This window comes from Lepidochelys kempii, chromosome 3 (genome assembly GCF_965140285.1).
Source record: "Lepidochelys kempii isolate rLepKem1 chromosome 3, rLepKem1.hap1, whole genome shotgun sequence".
In the NCBI taxonomy this organism is placed as follows: domain Eukaryota; kingdom Metazoa; phylum Chordata; order Testudines; family Cheloniidae; genus Lepidochelys; species Lepidochelys kempii.
Window position 1 is genome coordinate 112,197,423 of NC_136382.1, and position 15,019 is coordinate 112,212,441.

Below are 15,019 nucleotides of genomic sequence, written 5' to 3' on the forward strand. Positions count from 1 at the left end.
AAGATAATAGTCCTGCCTTGAGTGCAGGGGACTGGACTAGAAGACATCTCGAGGTCCCTTCCAGTCTGTGATTCTTTTCCTGCAATCCCCTACCTCCTTTACTACAGACCTTCCAACTTCTGCAATAAATGAGACAGTTGTCTTACAGACAACAGCCTAATTCACAACACAACCATGATTCATTTTAAGAGCAGGTTCATCCTGTACACTGAATGAAGCAGGGGCAGACATCTGCCACTCGAGCTGATGGTGTAACCACTAGTAGTAGTATGTTGTCATGCTCTGTGTAGACCAGCCACTAGAGGGAGATGTGACACACTTTGCCAGCGGGTTTCACATACATTTGCTGACAAAAGAGGAATAGTGAGACTTGAGAATCTTGAGTTCCATCCAAAGCTTTGGAGAGAAATGTGCTTTAGTAGCCACAGTTACCCTCAAGCTTGACCCCTTCTGCTCATTGCCTCCACCAAGTCCCTGTCCCCGTTCTATTTTTCCCAACCCCTGGCTTCTTTCCCAGTCCCAGTCTCCACTCCTCAGGCTTCTCATTCCAGTCCCTGTCTTCTTGCCCAGCCAGTCCCAATTACCTCCTTCCAACTCATCATCTGATCTGTCTCTCCCCTCTCACACTCTTCTCTCAGTCTCACCAGGTTCCTTGTCCCAATCTACTCCTTTCCCTCTCTGCTCTCCAATCCAGCTCTTGTGCCTTCTGCATTTGAGTCAGATAGCTTCCTCCTCTACATTGCCTGGGTGCCAGCTGGGGACTAATTGAGAGCCCAGGACAGACAGGCTCCCTGCTCTCACTTCTGGTGCCTGGCTCTGATACTTCCCAGGAGCACTCAAAGCTGCGAGGCACCAAGCTACCCCCACCTGACCTTAGTGTGAGGAAGCTTGTCTGTGCTTGCTCAGGGTCAGCTCCCCAACTCTCCTGGCCACGGGCAACACAAGCACTACCCTCTTGGCCTATGCAGACCCCTCTCTACAGGTTAGCAATAGTCATACACCTATTCCAACTCCATACTGCTTCCAAGCAACTCCCTGGAGTGTCCAGCCCCTGGTCTACCAGACACTGTCAATATTCACACATGTGTTGCTTCCAAAGGAACAGTACACTCCAGCTTACCAGTTCCACTTACTCAGATCATTGTTCCACTGAACACACAGCACTTAGATATGTTTATAGTGATATCAAGTATAAGTTTATTTTAAAAAGCAAAGATTGAAGTAATCACAAGTAGAAGTATTGGAAACAAATAGCTACATATAAAACAAAATCATAACATGCATTCTGGGAGGGTCAGGGCTCCCGGTGGGGTGGGGTCAGGATTTCTGACCCTTGGGAGCAGTAGGGCTCAGGGCTTTAGATCTTGGGGGAGCGCTGGGGCTCAGGGGTTCAGCCCTGCAGCTCTACTCCTGGTTTCAGCCTCACAGGGGGTGCTGGGCTTCGGTGCCGTGGCTTAGTTCCCAGCTTCTGTCTCGGGAGGGGGATGGGGATGCCAGGGTTCGGGCTCCACAGGGCTACACTCCTGGTTTCAGCTGGAGGGGGGGCGTTGGGGCTCGTGGGATCTTCCCTTATGGATTCTACAGAAAATTTGGGAAACAGAGCACATGAACGCTGTAGGACAAAATCTAACACCTTTTGTTTGCTTTTGCAAAACTTGAGTTTAGATCACCTTTGCCTTGAGGATTGCCTTTACTTGCCCTTCACTGCACCCTGGAGACCATTGTCATACATGACTCTAGACTGCTGACAATGCTATGGCAAGAAGATCCTTATGCACAGCTGTTGACACAGCCTACAGAATTTAGCACTGAAATGAGGCATATCTGATCCCCAACATATGCATGCACTTTTCCTCAGACCTGAGTGACAGCACTCCCAGCCTGCTCCAATTAATCACTTCACCATTCAGTATAGCTACACCTAACAGCTGAAGTGCATGCAGAAAAATGCAACAAATCAAATATGTGCAAATGGCACATTCTCTTAGTCATTGTTCATGTCTATTTATGGCACTCTCTCTCACTGAACTGTTCTCAGTGGCTATTGACAGCTGTAGGGAAACATTTAAAGCTCCATTATGGGTGTGGCCTATACCTTAAAGTATTTCCTGGTTTTCAGAAGTTTGTTTGCTTTACCATATCTGTTCACTTTCTGGTTTTCAGGGGTTTGAATGTAGCTGAACTTGACATTCTGGAAGATCACAAGGCACCCCGGGCAATCTTAATTCTGTGTTAACGAAGTTTTGGCTTTCAGTTACCAAGTCAATTCCCAGACTGGAAACGCTGCCCAGGAGACAATGAGAGAAGCTGCTAATATAGCCCATATCTTATCTTCCATTGGGATTGTATGGTTGAGTTCATGGTTCATGCCGTATCTTTTTGTACATTTTCATGTAAAATGGATAAAGCTTTTACACAAATGCACAAAAGGTATATTTGGGTGGAGCCAGGTGCCAGCAATACCAGTCACTAAGTAGATAAACTGCCATTGAGAAGATAAACAATGGCTAATGTAGCATGTCACTGAGGAATAGGAAGTGAACTCCAGACTCTCTTACTTCTGTGTGTCTCAGACATTAGTCATAAGAATACCCAAATCAAGAGGACTGGCTTATTTAAACGGCAGGAATCTGGTCCCAGAGCTCAGGTTTTGCACTGCTGAACCAGTCGTCTGGCTCATTTCAATTGTTTTCCCCCGGCTGATATCATAAGGAAAGCGTGAAATCCTTTCTACCACTTACTTGCCATAAAATGGATGACATGAAGGAAGCCTTAGAAATTTAGAAACTAAAGTAGCAAGCTTGCTAGAAAATGGTTGGTTACATGAAGGATGATGAAGGATTAAAGAGAAAAGCTGAAAAAATTAAACAGTTGAGATCTGCAAAGAAAGTAGGCTCTTTGCAACATGTGTCTAAAGAATGATTAGGGATTTAGGGAAAAGAGTTAAAAAGGTGGTAAGGTATTTGCAGAAACTGAAAATCCTGATAAACACTAATGAAGAATAAATGGATCTATTGGAATTCATGAGATTCAAGGGGAAGATTTGGTACCAAGTATGGATGAGGAAAAGGCTCTTGTATACACTGAAGGCTCTAGCAGGATCCTTATGTGAAGCCGTTAAGGAGATAGTGTAGGCACCACTAATGTACTATTAGACCTATTTGTCCTTTCTGTATGTTACAAGTGGCCAAAAATAAAAGAGACTTATTTCACAATGGGGAAAAGGTTGTATGTCCTTTCTGCAATTTAGCTCGGTAAGCAAAAGCCAAAGAAAGGAAATGAACCAAATAAAAATGTTTGCAAGGGAGGGAAGCAACCCAGCCATCATTCCCACCAAAACTGATTGTGAATGTCTGCTTGCACTTGGACTAATTAGAAATAAAGCCCAGCTGGGGTAGGACAGGGCTTGTGGTCCATAAAGAGCTGGGTGAGGCCAGTTGTAGGAGTAGGCTGAATAAAGATACTCTCTCTGGGAAGAAGCCTGAAGGAAGTCTGAGAAGGAGAAAGGCCAGATAAGCTTCTCCAGGGGTGGGCTAGAGGCTTAGCTGGCGTCTCCTCGAACTCCTGAGTAAGGGAAGGAGTGGGCCAGCCCTAAGATCATGGGGTGGGCTAAGGCACAGAAGGATGGTCAAAAGTATGCCTGTGATGGACTGGGTGTCAGCTGAGCCGAGCTAGGCTGAAAGTTTGGTTTTTGTGTACGTAATTTTAAGACTTCGGTAAAATTAGTCTGGATGGAGCACCAGGACAGTCCTATGCCTGCAGTAGGCCAAAAGATAGAGGGGTGAAACTGAGGCACAGCTGCTGAAATGCCACCGCTAGCTAAAAGAGGGGTGTTGTGGTGACAGCTTGCTATGCAAAGGAGTTGTTTAGGGGTATATTTGCCTAGTAGTGGCACAGCCGTGGTGCTGTAGCTGTGCCGCTGTAGCACATATGCTTCCTACGCTGATGGAAATCAGTGGTTCTCAAACGTATTTGATTGGGCACCCCTTCTTGGTGTGTGTGTAGTCATTTATCACCTCCCCCCAGTACACATACCTCCACCCAGCTCTGAAGGCAGAGCAGAGAGCAGGGGCTGCTGGCCACGTGCCCAGCTCTGAAGGCAGCGCCATGCCAGCAGCAGCACAGAAGAAAGGGTGGCAATGTGAAAAGTGATATTGAGGAATATCACTTTTCACAGAAGACTTAGCTCCCCATTGCCACACTTACTTCTGCGCTGCTGCTGCCACCCCAGGCTGACAGCTGGAGCACCACCACCTCCAGGTGAGGGATTGGGCAGGTGGTGATGGAGAGCCTGAGCCTGGGCTCCTTCCCGGTGAGAGATTGAGGGGCAGGGGGAAGGAGAGCTTGGGTGCTGAGGCTCTGGTTGTTCCCTTTATCCATGCCTCCTGGATGTGCACGGCCCTTCTGCATGAGTCCCAGCCACCTGGGGCTGACAGCCAAAGCTCTTTGGGGGGGGAGAAGGGCACACAGCTTGCGCCTCCCTTAACACATTCCTATGCTTCCCTTGAGAGGTCTGCCTCACAGTTTGAGAACAGCTGATGTAGTTAATCCACCTCTTCGAGAGAGGGCAGCTAAATCAACAGAAAAAATCTTCTGTCAACCTAGCTATGTCTATGCAGGGGGTTTAGGGCGACTTAGCTGTGTAATACAGGGTTTGATATCTTTCACAGGCCTGAGCTACATAGCTAGGTCATTGTCATTTTTAGGTGTAGACCTGGCCTAGATCAATTTTGAAAAGAGCAAAAATAATGAACATCATGAATACTGAAACATCTAATAGAGCTGGCATTCTGTTGTTCTTCACTGTAGTGCATATATGCATGTACAGCAAACTCAGTAAAGAAACTGAAAGTGAGGTAGCTCTCTGGTAATTCACTAAAATTCTGCTAAGTATCTGCATGTCTGTACTTGCACTCTAAGTACTATTAAATACAGAATGGAATATTTTTTGACATTCTGTTAAGAAGATGCGGTAGAGAAAATGATCCTGTTAATGGAAGATCAAATATCTTAGAGGAGATGCCGGAGACTTTTTATATTTGATAGAGATAGGAGAGAAAAGTGAAGATTCACCCCAGAGAATACATCTGTCTACAATACGTTTGTGAAGTTCGCTTGGACTATACCTCATAATATACAGAGCAGAATACATATGCGAATTGTATTGCATTTTTATAATTTAACTCCCAGGAAGAGTTACTAGTAGTGTGTATCAGTGTAGTATTTGATTAAACAGTGAAGGATCATTAGTTTTAACATCACTTTGTTCTTTCAGCTAATAAGAAGGTAAGAGTAAAGAGTTTAACAGTAAAAGGATGTCACCTACTAATACTCCAAGAATACTTATTTGTGCAGTAAGTATTTATGTGATTAGAGTTGGAGCATAATTAATTAGATGCTCACTATACTGAAAATTCAGGCAATAACATGTACCATGGAGTTATGATCAGATTATCTAAAATGTCACATCTGTTGTGTGGTTCTGGAGATACAATAAATCACAAAAGGAAATGCTTAAGTGGTTTGTATAGTCACCAGAATCCCAGGAAGAAATTATAGATCTGAAGTTCAAAATTTGATTGTTTTATATACTATTTCGATTATTTGCACAGCAGTATAAATACACACACAATATAATATATGACCCATTCCAGGATTTGGAAAGTCCACTCAGCCATAGCAAGTGGGAAGATTTCCCTTGCAAATATGTGCCCCTGCAATTTTCGGTTTCTGCTGAATGTCAGCTTTCATCTTAAAAAAAAACAAAAACAAAAAAACCCAATACCACATACACACAAAACAGTGACAATAATGGTTTTGAAGATAACTTTCCAAGTGTAAACCAAAACAGTGTTGTCGTCCTGGGTCTGCAGACATACAGCTCTAGGTCCTCTGTTGCTGCTTATAGGAGATAGAAGGAATGTGTTGTAAGGAAGGGGCCTGTTCTTTTTTTAAACCCACATCATCAGAATTAGAAAAATGTTGAGAAATTATATATTAAAAACCCCTATGAGCTAGAAGAGTTATTTAAATAAGATATATTTTATTTGAAAGCTTCTGGAAGTATAAAAGCCCTTCTCTGAGATCTTGATTCTGCTGCTGTGCAGCTCTCAGAGCATTGCTGAGCAAGTGGAGCCCTGTGCCGAGCACCCTGCATGTCACATGATCTCAAGCCTGCCCATATGCAGGAGACAAGCCCCCATGGAGATGCAGTGAACTCATCACAGAGGAGCACATGGCTCTAGAACAATGCAAGGAGGCGGATTCTGTCTCGGATCACATTTCTGGCTGACTGAGGTAGGCTGTCTACACCTCAGACGTGCCTCTTCTTCAGCAAGGTTGTCTGTGTTTGGGGCCCTGGTGCTCAATGTTTGGGGCCAGGGTGCTTGTGGTGCAGCTGCCAGGTTTCAGCAGGTCCCTGCCTGGTCCAGGTTTCATAGGCTGCTCCTATGCTTGCAACAAGTAGGTTTAAAGGAATTTGTGGAGGTCACCTTTCACATGTACCCCTTCACTCCTGGATCACACATCCATAGGGGAGGAAGTGCCATGCCCTGATTCCAGTCATCATCATGTCCCTTTTACTCTGCATACTCCTGTGGAGCTGCATGCATATGAACTATTTGTGCCAGGTATATGTATCTCTCCATATCAGGCAAGACTAGGGGTCCACACAGCAGGGTCACTGTGCTGGGTTTAGCACAATTAGGGATCCCATCCATGCTGTAGCTCAATACCTTGTGCCACTGGCAGACTCCATTTCATACTTCATTTAGTAGTGGTAATACTAATGTACTTTAAAATGGCATGTGCTTCAATGCTTTGCAGGATTACTACCCAAAATTGTATCTAGTGGTTTTAAAGACCTTTTGATATTACCTTTTCTGAATTCAGAAAGGTATTGTAATTAGTAGCACTAAACTTTTTAATTAAGTTAAATTAAAACAATCAGATAAAATAATGTATTACCTTGTGAAAATCTTTCTATTGTACAAATTTGCTTTCTTCTCTGATGTAATCTTCATTTGACATTGGCTGTTGGTTGCTTTCCAGGCCAGCTGCTGTGTTACCCAGTGGGGGTACTGCTAGTGAATCGAAGAAAGGGAAATTTCCCATTTGGCCAGAATGGAACGAAGCAGATATCAATGCAGAAAAGTGGGATACAGGAAAAGCTGGAAAAGAGAAAGATAAAGCTGGAAAGAGTCCTGTTTTAGTAAGTTGAATATGACACTTTTTTTTCAGCTTAATTTGTCTACATATATTTAATAGAGTATGCTTTGCTTTAACTTCAGAATAATTTGTTTCTGATAAACATGTTAATTTCTCCAGCACATCTTTTAAATTTTTGCCTAAGTTTAAGTGGGTGCCCACTAGATCAAGTCCGGTCTTAAGCTAAATGTATTTTGCCTCTTTTCATTCAAATTTTAAAAAGGAAGACATTGATTTTTCTACGTAGTTTGTGCAACAGTTGTCAAACTAAATAAAGCAGAAATGTTTCAGATCATAATGAAAACTGCCGCTTCTTGTGGGAGTAAACACATTGCTTTTACATTTTCAGACAATCTGTATGGCCCTTTGTAAAAGTATAAACAACACTGGAAAAATACGTATTAATTATGCTTGTATAAAACACAGAAAAATAGGCTTTACTAAGGGGCTCATGATTCCCTGAGTATTGTACAAATCTTATAGTCTTAAATATTAATGGCCATACTTTGAGTTAATAATTACTTGTTGGTCCCATTCCCCTTACCTAATGGGTCAACTAATATATTGTTTCTTTACAGGGATTATAAAGACTGTTGCATAAATTATTAGATTTAAAATATTGCTTTATGGCTGCCCAGCACTGCCCCTTTTGTGGATTATGGGATGGGGAGGACTGAGTTCCCCTTCAATTCTGTTTACTTATGGGGTGATACCAGTTTGGGGACCAAGTCCCACCCTTTCTCTTCAGTGTGGCAATTACAAATTGCCCTACTTCTAAATCAGCCTCTGCAATCCTAGTGCTGTGGCCAGAGAGGGGCAGGGTGTGCAAAGGGGACATAGAGCTAATTTGACTCTAGCTCCATTGATCTTGGCTGAGCTCTGGTGGATACGCCAGCTGTGGAGCCACATTATGTGGCAATAAGAATGTATGTGCCTTGTACTTCCACATACAAGTGGGTCAGTTTTTGGCTCTGATTTACAAGCCAGGGGTTAATAAAACTGAGAAAAAATAGATTTATAAGAATAATTAATAATAATCTTGGTTGGGAGCACCAGACACTATTGTAATACAAAAAATACATAAAAATATTTCTCCTTTAAGCATCTTAGTGTATTTCTTAGACTGTCCAGACCTCTAGCATCAAGCTGCATTGCACATTGCTTCTTTCATATACGTGATGTGGAAAGAAGGATGTTAAAAGTTTTTGGTCACTGGTAAAACACGTCCCACGCGATGATAACTTTGTCTCTGAAGTACTTCTGTGACTGCCTGTGAACATTGATTGTCCAGAGGGAGAGGCATATTTCATTTTTTCTCATTTGATCCCTCACATAATGTGAGGCCATCCTCCATTTTTGTGAACCAAATCTTTAAGATCCAAATTCTCCCTTTATATTTGCATATGGTTAAATTCACTGTAAGCTGTGTCCACATCTGAAGACGGAATTTTGCCTTCACTGTGGAACTCTATGCTAACTTGGTCAAACAAGTAACTACAGTATCCAGTGGTCAATCTGCCAGTCCAGCCTGCTAGGCTTCATTTAAGCTTTCAGACCAGTAACCACGTCTGAAAAGGTCTGTATTCCCTAGAAGCTTTTCTACTTCTCTCATATTACTGTTCCAGTTTTAAGGCACAGACTACTACATTGAAGAAATTGATAAAATCGAGCTTCTAAGCAAAAGAAAAACAGCGTAATGATTTTTCATGCTTTTCTAATGTCTTTCCTTAATTGATAATTATTTAAAACACCATAGTCTTCCCTCCCTGAAACTGTCACTGCAGATTACACTGTTGTAGCTTGCAGTCCTTGAAACATATCAAAATGGCTTAGCCATTAGCCAGTGTCTGTGTCATGCTACCTGATATGGGACACAGGTAAGAGTGCCAGTCTCAGGCCAGACTGCCAGAATACAGGGCATATACTCCCGACTGGTCGTGTACTCTATCATAAGACAGTCCCAGGCAGGTCCTTTAGCCCCTCATGCACCACCCAGAAAAATCAGACTTCTGTGATAAATGATTATCACATATGTTAGGTTCTTCCAGCTCCAGGAAGCTAACCACTTACCTCAGGTCAAAATATACTTCAGGATTTCACCAAATACTACGCTGGTAGCCAATCCTTTAGTAAGCTAAAACTAAAGGGTTAGTAATATAAAAAAGAGAGACAACAATTATTAAATGGTTAAAGTGAATCATATACATTACAGTTGATTTCAGAGTCTGTAGATCAGGATAATAGCAGTGATGTTAAGTCTGCTAGCTTGCAGCAGGTCTCTCTGGTACATCCAAAAGATTGGAGTCCTCAGTCCATTGTTCAAAGCTCTGGTCCTTTTTGTTAGAAATCACAGTCCAGAGATGTGGAACAGGAATGAGGCAAGAAGGTGATGTCACAAACTCCAGTTTATAGTCCCAGTCCATGTGAATGGAAAAATACTGGCTCAAACAGGGAGTTTGTTTGAACATGATCACATGTTCTACGTGCCCTGCTGAGTCACTGGGCCTCCATTGTCCATTTGCTCTCTGAGGCATCCTAAGGAGGGGCTGACTAGAATAGTTGATTCTCCTTAATGGCCCATCAACACATGGCTGGCGAGTCTTGATGTAAGTCTGTCTTGTGGGTGTTACCCAGGAACACAATATGTTTAGTAACAAGTATACAGTAACATTTTATAACTTCACACACAATGGTAATGCACACATTTCAACAGGATAATAATACTTAGCAGATGATAATTTTTCTAATGATACTTTACAAGGCATACTTTTTACAAGATTTATCACATTTGTGTAACATTGGTGACAATAGTATCACAACCTGTACATCTACCCACTGATGTAACATTCCAGCGACAGATATTTGTATCCATGTACCTATCATCAGTACTTCTCTTTCCACCAATGTGAGCAGTCGCAGAATCTTTTCCACATCCTCAACTGCATAATGAATTTATCCAAACTTCCTGTAACCTGGGTTAGTTTATTCTTAGATGGTACTTGTTCATTAGATGGCCAAAGTTTTAAACTTCAGTGGCTTAACTGTCAGCCCCTACATCTGTATCCAGATACCTGATTTAGCAGCCAGATGTCCAGATGCTGAGCGCTCATAGCTCGGATTGACTGCAGTGAGAGTTGTAGATGCACAGTCCCAAGTTTAATTTCCAGTCTAAATATGGATTTAGGTGTCTAACTTTAGGCTTCCCAGGTAGAAAACATTGGGTTTAGTGTTATTAAAATAATTTTATATTAGCGTAGGATTCACTCAATTACTTTTAAGATGGATCTTGACAATCTTAAGAATGGGATTATATGATGGGGATTGCCTGTGACAGCAGGAGACTCGATTCGATAACCCAGGAGGTGCCTTCCAATCCCACGTACTCATGGCAGATCTGAAGAAGCAGTTGGCCTTTGAGCAATGAGAGTGTTGTAAGATGAAAATGTTCTTTTTGAATCAGCATTTTAAGTGCTTAAAAATTACTGAGAGAATGGTGCTGTCTGAGGTATCTCAGACTGTCTGGTCTTTACTCCCTGTATAAGTAGCCCAAACAGAGTCCTTCAGACAGCCTTCCCGGAAGATTGAAAAGAATAGGGAATCCAAATAATTGGCTTGAATGGGAGGTGATAGAAGACCCGAAAGTCTTAGGCTCCAGAAAGAAATGGGAGACCTGTTCACATTTTACTCTGGCAGTAAAAACAACACAGGTTGAGTATCCTTCTCCTAGTTACATCAAGCACCTAATGTGCTTGACTATGGATTTTGCAGATGCAGTATATTCTGAGAACTCTACTTATTGGTAAGTAACCATCTTTTCTCTTCATTGTGCCATAATGTGTGATTTTTCTTCCCAGTGAATAATTATGAATAGGGCTACGATTTTGTCAGGGAGGACATGGAAATCACAAAAACTGTGACTTCCAGAGACCTCTGTGACTTGAGCCCCCAGTACCTGTGTCCCCTGGCAGCTGGGAACTGTGGGGGCCCGAGCTCCCAGTCGCAGAGGGAGGCAGGGGTGCCCTGCAGACAGCTCCCAGCCGGGGAGGAGACAAGGGTGCCTGGAGCTCCGAGGTGGCGGAGAGACCCCAAACTCCCAAGCACTGCGGGCAGCAGGGCTCCTGGGAAGCCCCAGCCACTGTGGGCGCCCCGGAGCACAGATCTGCCATGGGTGGCCAGGGTACCCCAGCTGGAGCTCAGAGCGGCCATGGGTGGCCACGGGCGCCCCAGGGCTTGGAGCCGCCAGCAGTGGTGGGACCCTGCACCTCCAAGCCATGCTCCCCTAGGTGATGTGGTGAGCCTGCAGCTCACCATTTTGTCATACATATTTTTAATAAAAGTCACAGATAGGTTATGGGCTTTTGTGAATTTTTCTTTATTACGGACAGGTCACTGGCGACTTTTACTAAAAATATGCATGACAGCATCTTAGCCTTAATTATGAACAATGAAGTATTTTAAATCTTGATGATCCAGTGGAATAGTAAATACAAACTTAAATTTTTGTACATGTATATTTTATATAGCATGTCTTTGAGGACCCTGAAGGGAAGATTGAATTGCCACCTTCCTTAAAAGTGAATTCTTGGAAACGTCCACATGAATTTTTAACTAATAAGGTAAGAAGCATGTATTTTAACTGTACAAAAGAGTAGTTACAAGATCTTATAGTGATGTAGACTTTAGGTTAAAAATTGATTTCCTATTTTTCTGACAAACGCATTTCATATGCATTTCATATGGCAAAAACTCCAAAAGTTTGTGTATGCTACTTATTCTCAACAACATCTCAAAAAAAGTATGGGTCATATTCTTCCACCTTTCTCCCTGAGTTGCCCCAATGAAACCAATTGTATTGTCTTTTTATATGTATTGCTTGTTCTCATGAAAAAACTAAACTGAAATTTAATTGATGACTGCAGTGTTAGTAGCAGCCACAATTGTTATAACAGCAGAGTGGTAGAATTCAAACTTGCCACAACTAGGGTAATGGATTGCAAATGCTTGGCACGTCCTTGCAAGGGAAGAGACAACTACTAATCTAGAAGAGACATATGTTACCTTTCCTCAATTAAATAAAACAAGAAATTTACAATGAAGGAACTGCAAGCCTCCCTCTGCAAATGCACTCTTTTCTAGACTTGTCAGCTGCAGACATTCTGGAGACAGGTACCTCAAAGTCAGCATGAGGTGCCTCCACCAGACAATAAACAGAGAATGGCTTATGAGACGGATGAAACATGTTAGAACTTAATCAGAGGACTGGAAGGGACCCTGAGAGGTCATCTAGTCCAGTCCCCTGCACTCATGGCAGGACTAAGTATTATCTAGACCATTGACAGGAGTTTGTCTAACCTGCTCTTAAAAGTTTCTAGTGATGGAGATTCCACAACCTCCCTAGGCAATTTATTCCAGTGCTTGCTTAACCACCTTGACCATTAGGAAGTTTTTGCTAATGTCCAACCTAACCTCCCTTGCTGCAATTTAAGCCCATTGCTTCCTGTCCTATCCTCAGAGGTTAAGAATAACTATTCTTCTTCCTCCTCCTTGTAACAACCTTTTATGTACTTGAAAACGGTTATCATGTCCCCCCTCCCTCCCCCAGTCTTCTCTTCTCCAGACTAAACAAACCCAATTTTTTCAATCTTCCCTCATAGGTCATGTTTTCTAGACTTTTAATAATTTTTGTTGCTCTTCTCTGGATTTTCTCCAATTTGTCCACATCTTTCCTGAAATGTGGTGCTCAGAACTGGACTCTGATACTCCAGTTGAGGCCTAATCAGTAGAGTGGAAGAATTACTTTTCGTGTTTTGCTTACAACACTTCTACTAATACATCCCAGAATGATGATGTTCACTTTTTTTGCGACAGCATTACACTCATATTTAGCTTGTGGTCCACTATGACCCCCAGATCCCTTTCCACAGTACTCCTTTCTAAGCAGTCATTTCCCATTTTGTATGTGTGCAGCTGATTGTTCCTTCCTAAATGGAGTACTTCACATTTGTCCTTATTGAATTTCATCCTATTTACTTCAGACCATTTTTCCAGTTTGTCCAGATCATTTGGAATTTTAATCCTATCCTTCAAAGCACTTGCAACCCCTTCCAGCTTGGTAAGATCTGAAAACTTTATAAGTGTACTCTCTTTGTTATTATCTAAATCACTGCTGAAGATATTGAACAGAACTAGACCCAGAACTGATTTTTGCAGTACCCCACTGTGAAGCACTGATAACTACTGTCTGGGAATGGTTTTCCAACCAGTTATGCACCCACCTTATAGTAACTCCATCTAGATATTTCCCTAGTTTGTGTATGAGAAGGTCATGCAAGACTGTATCAAAAGCTTTACTGAAGTCAAGATATACCACGTCTACCGTTTCCCCCACATCCACAAGGCTTGTTACGCTTTCTTTGAAAGGGTATCTGGTTGGTTTGACACGATTTGTTCTTGACAAATCCAAGCTGACTGTTACTTATCACCTTATTATCTTGTAGATGTTTGCAAATTGATTGCTTAATTATTTGCTCCATTATCTTTCTGGGTATAGAAGTTAAGCTGACTGGTCTGTAATTCCCCGGGTTGTCCTTACTTCCCTTTTTATAGATTGACACTGTATTTTCCCTTTTCCAGTCTTCTGGAATTCTGTATTCCATGACTTCCTGTATTGCATGTTCCCACCAGGTTACTAACGTTCACATGCTACCAGACAACAGCACAGTGGTTTCTTTTCATTTAGCAAATTTTAGGAAACCCACGTCAGAGCATTGCACCCATGTGATCATAAAAAAAATTGAAAGTTACATTTGAGGAAAAAATGCAGTCTGTCAGTCTTGCAAATTCTCAGGACAAAGAGTTGTCTCAGGACAACTGGTGCACAGGGGCAAAGTCATGAAGAGAAGAACCTCCCTGTTTCAGGTGCTGTCCAGCTGTGTCACCAGTGAGCAGAAGGGGTTAACTGCATAAATAGAACTACTTACCTGCTCTTGTAACTTCACAAAACTCTAATTTTTTTCCTACAGGTCTCCGTACGTTAAACTTGCAGGGAGATATGCCTTCTTGATTGTCTGCAGAGACCACAGTCCCTGTATTGTTTTCTCCCTTTTAAGAATGCGAAAAGGTTTTGGGAAAGTATCAGTGGGGCCAGAAAGCTGATCCTGATTCTCCCACATGTGCTGTTCAGACTGTGTTTTACTTGAGCAGAACATTGAAGTAGAAATCTGCCATGCAGATCTGAAGATTATGAATATACCCATGATATATGATCATCCTTGGTCTCCCACTTCAGACATCCCACTTCTTCGAACTGCCTACATAACATGTCTGTATCTTTGATAGTATTTGGCTGGCTAATATCCAGTAATGTTTTTTATTTCTGCACAACGCCTTTATTTAATTTTCAGCTGCTTTTAAATAGAAACCAAAACAAGAAATGAATAATCTGCTTGCCATGTCACAGATGAAGTGCTCTTCAACTCTGAAAATCTTTTGCTGCTGTTTAAATTTAAAACTATCCTCTTCCCTTTTTATTCCATTTGAAATCTGAAGGTTCTTAAAGCACTTTGCCTGCCTCTCTAGCTTTTCAGTCTTGTCAGTTTTACTTGTGTCAGCTTGTCAGTTTCATTTTTTATTAAATATGCAGCAAGTGTGTTTCAAGTTTAAATTTTTAATGGGAGGGTGGGGGTGGAAATTCACAAGAGCAAAAGATTGCATGATAGATGCTGCCAAAATACATAAAGTGAGTTGTGGTCGCTAAAGGACTGGGGCAAAGGATATGGCATCCAGAAACAGATAAAGCTATATGTATATAAAA

At 42.1% G+C, this 15,019-nt stretch overlaps 1 protein-coding gene across 1 annotated transcript in view; it reads left to right on the plus strand.

The window, feature by feature from the left end:
- Positions 1-15,019, plus strand: part of ADGB (androglobin) — a 224,461-nt gene that overhangs the window by 20,988 nt on the left and 188,454 nt on the right. The window contains exons 2-3 of the mRNA XM_073337563.2: positions 7,051-7,210; positions 11,730-11,822. Coding sequence (XP_073193664.2) covers positions 7,051-7,210; positions 11,730-11,822 — 253 coding nt within the window. The remainder of the gene's footprint in view (positions 1-7,050; positions 7,211-11,729; positions 11,823-15,019) is intronic.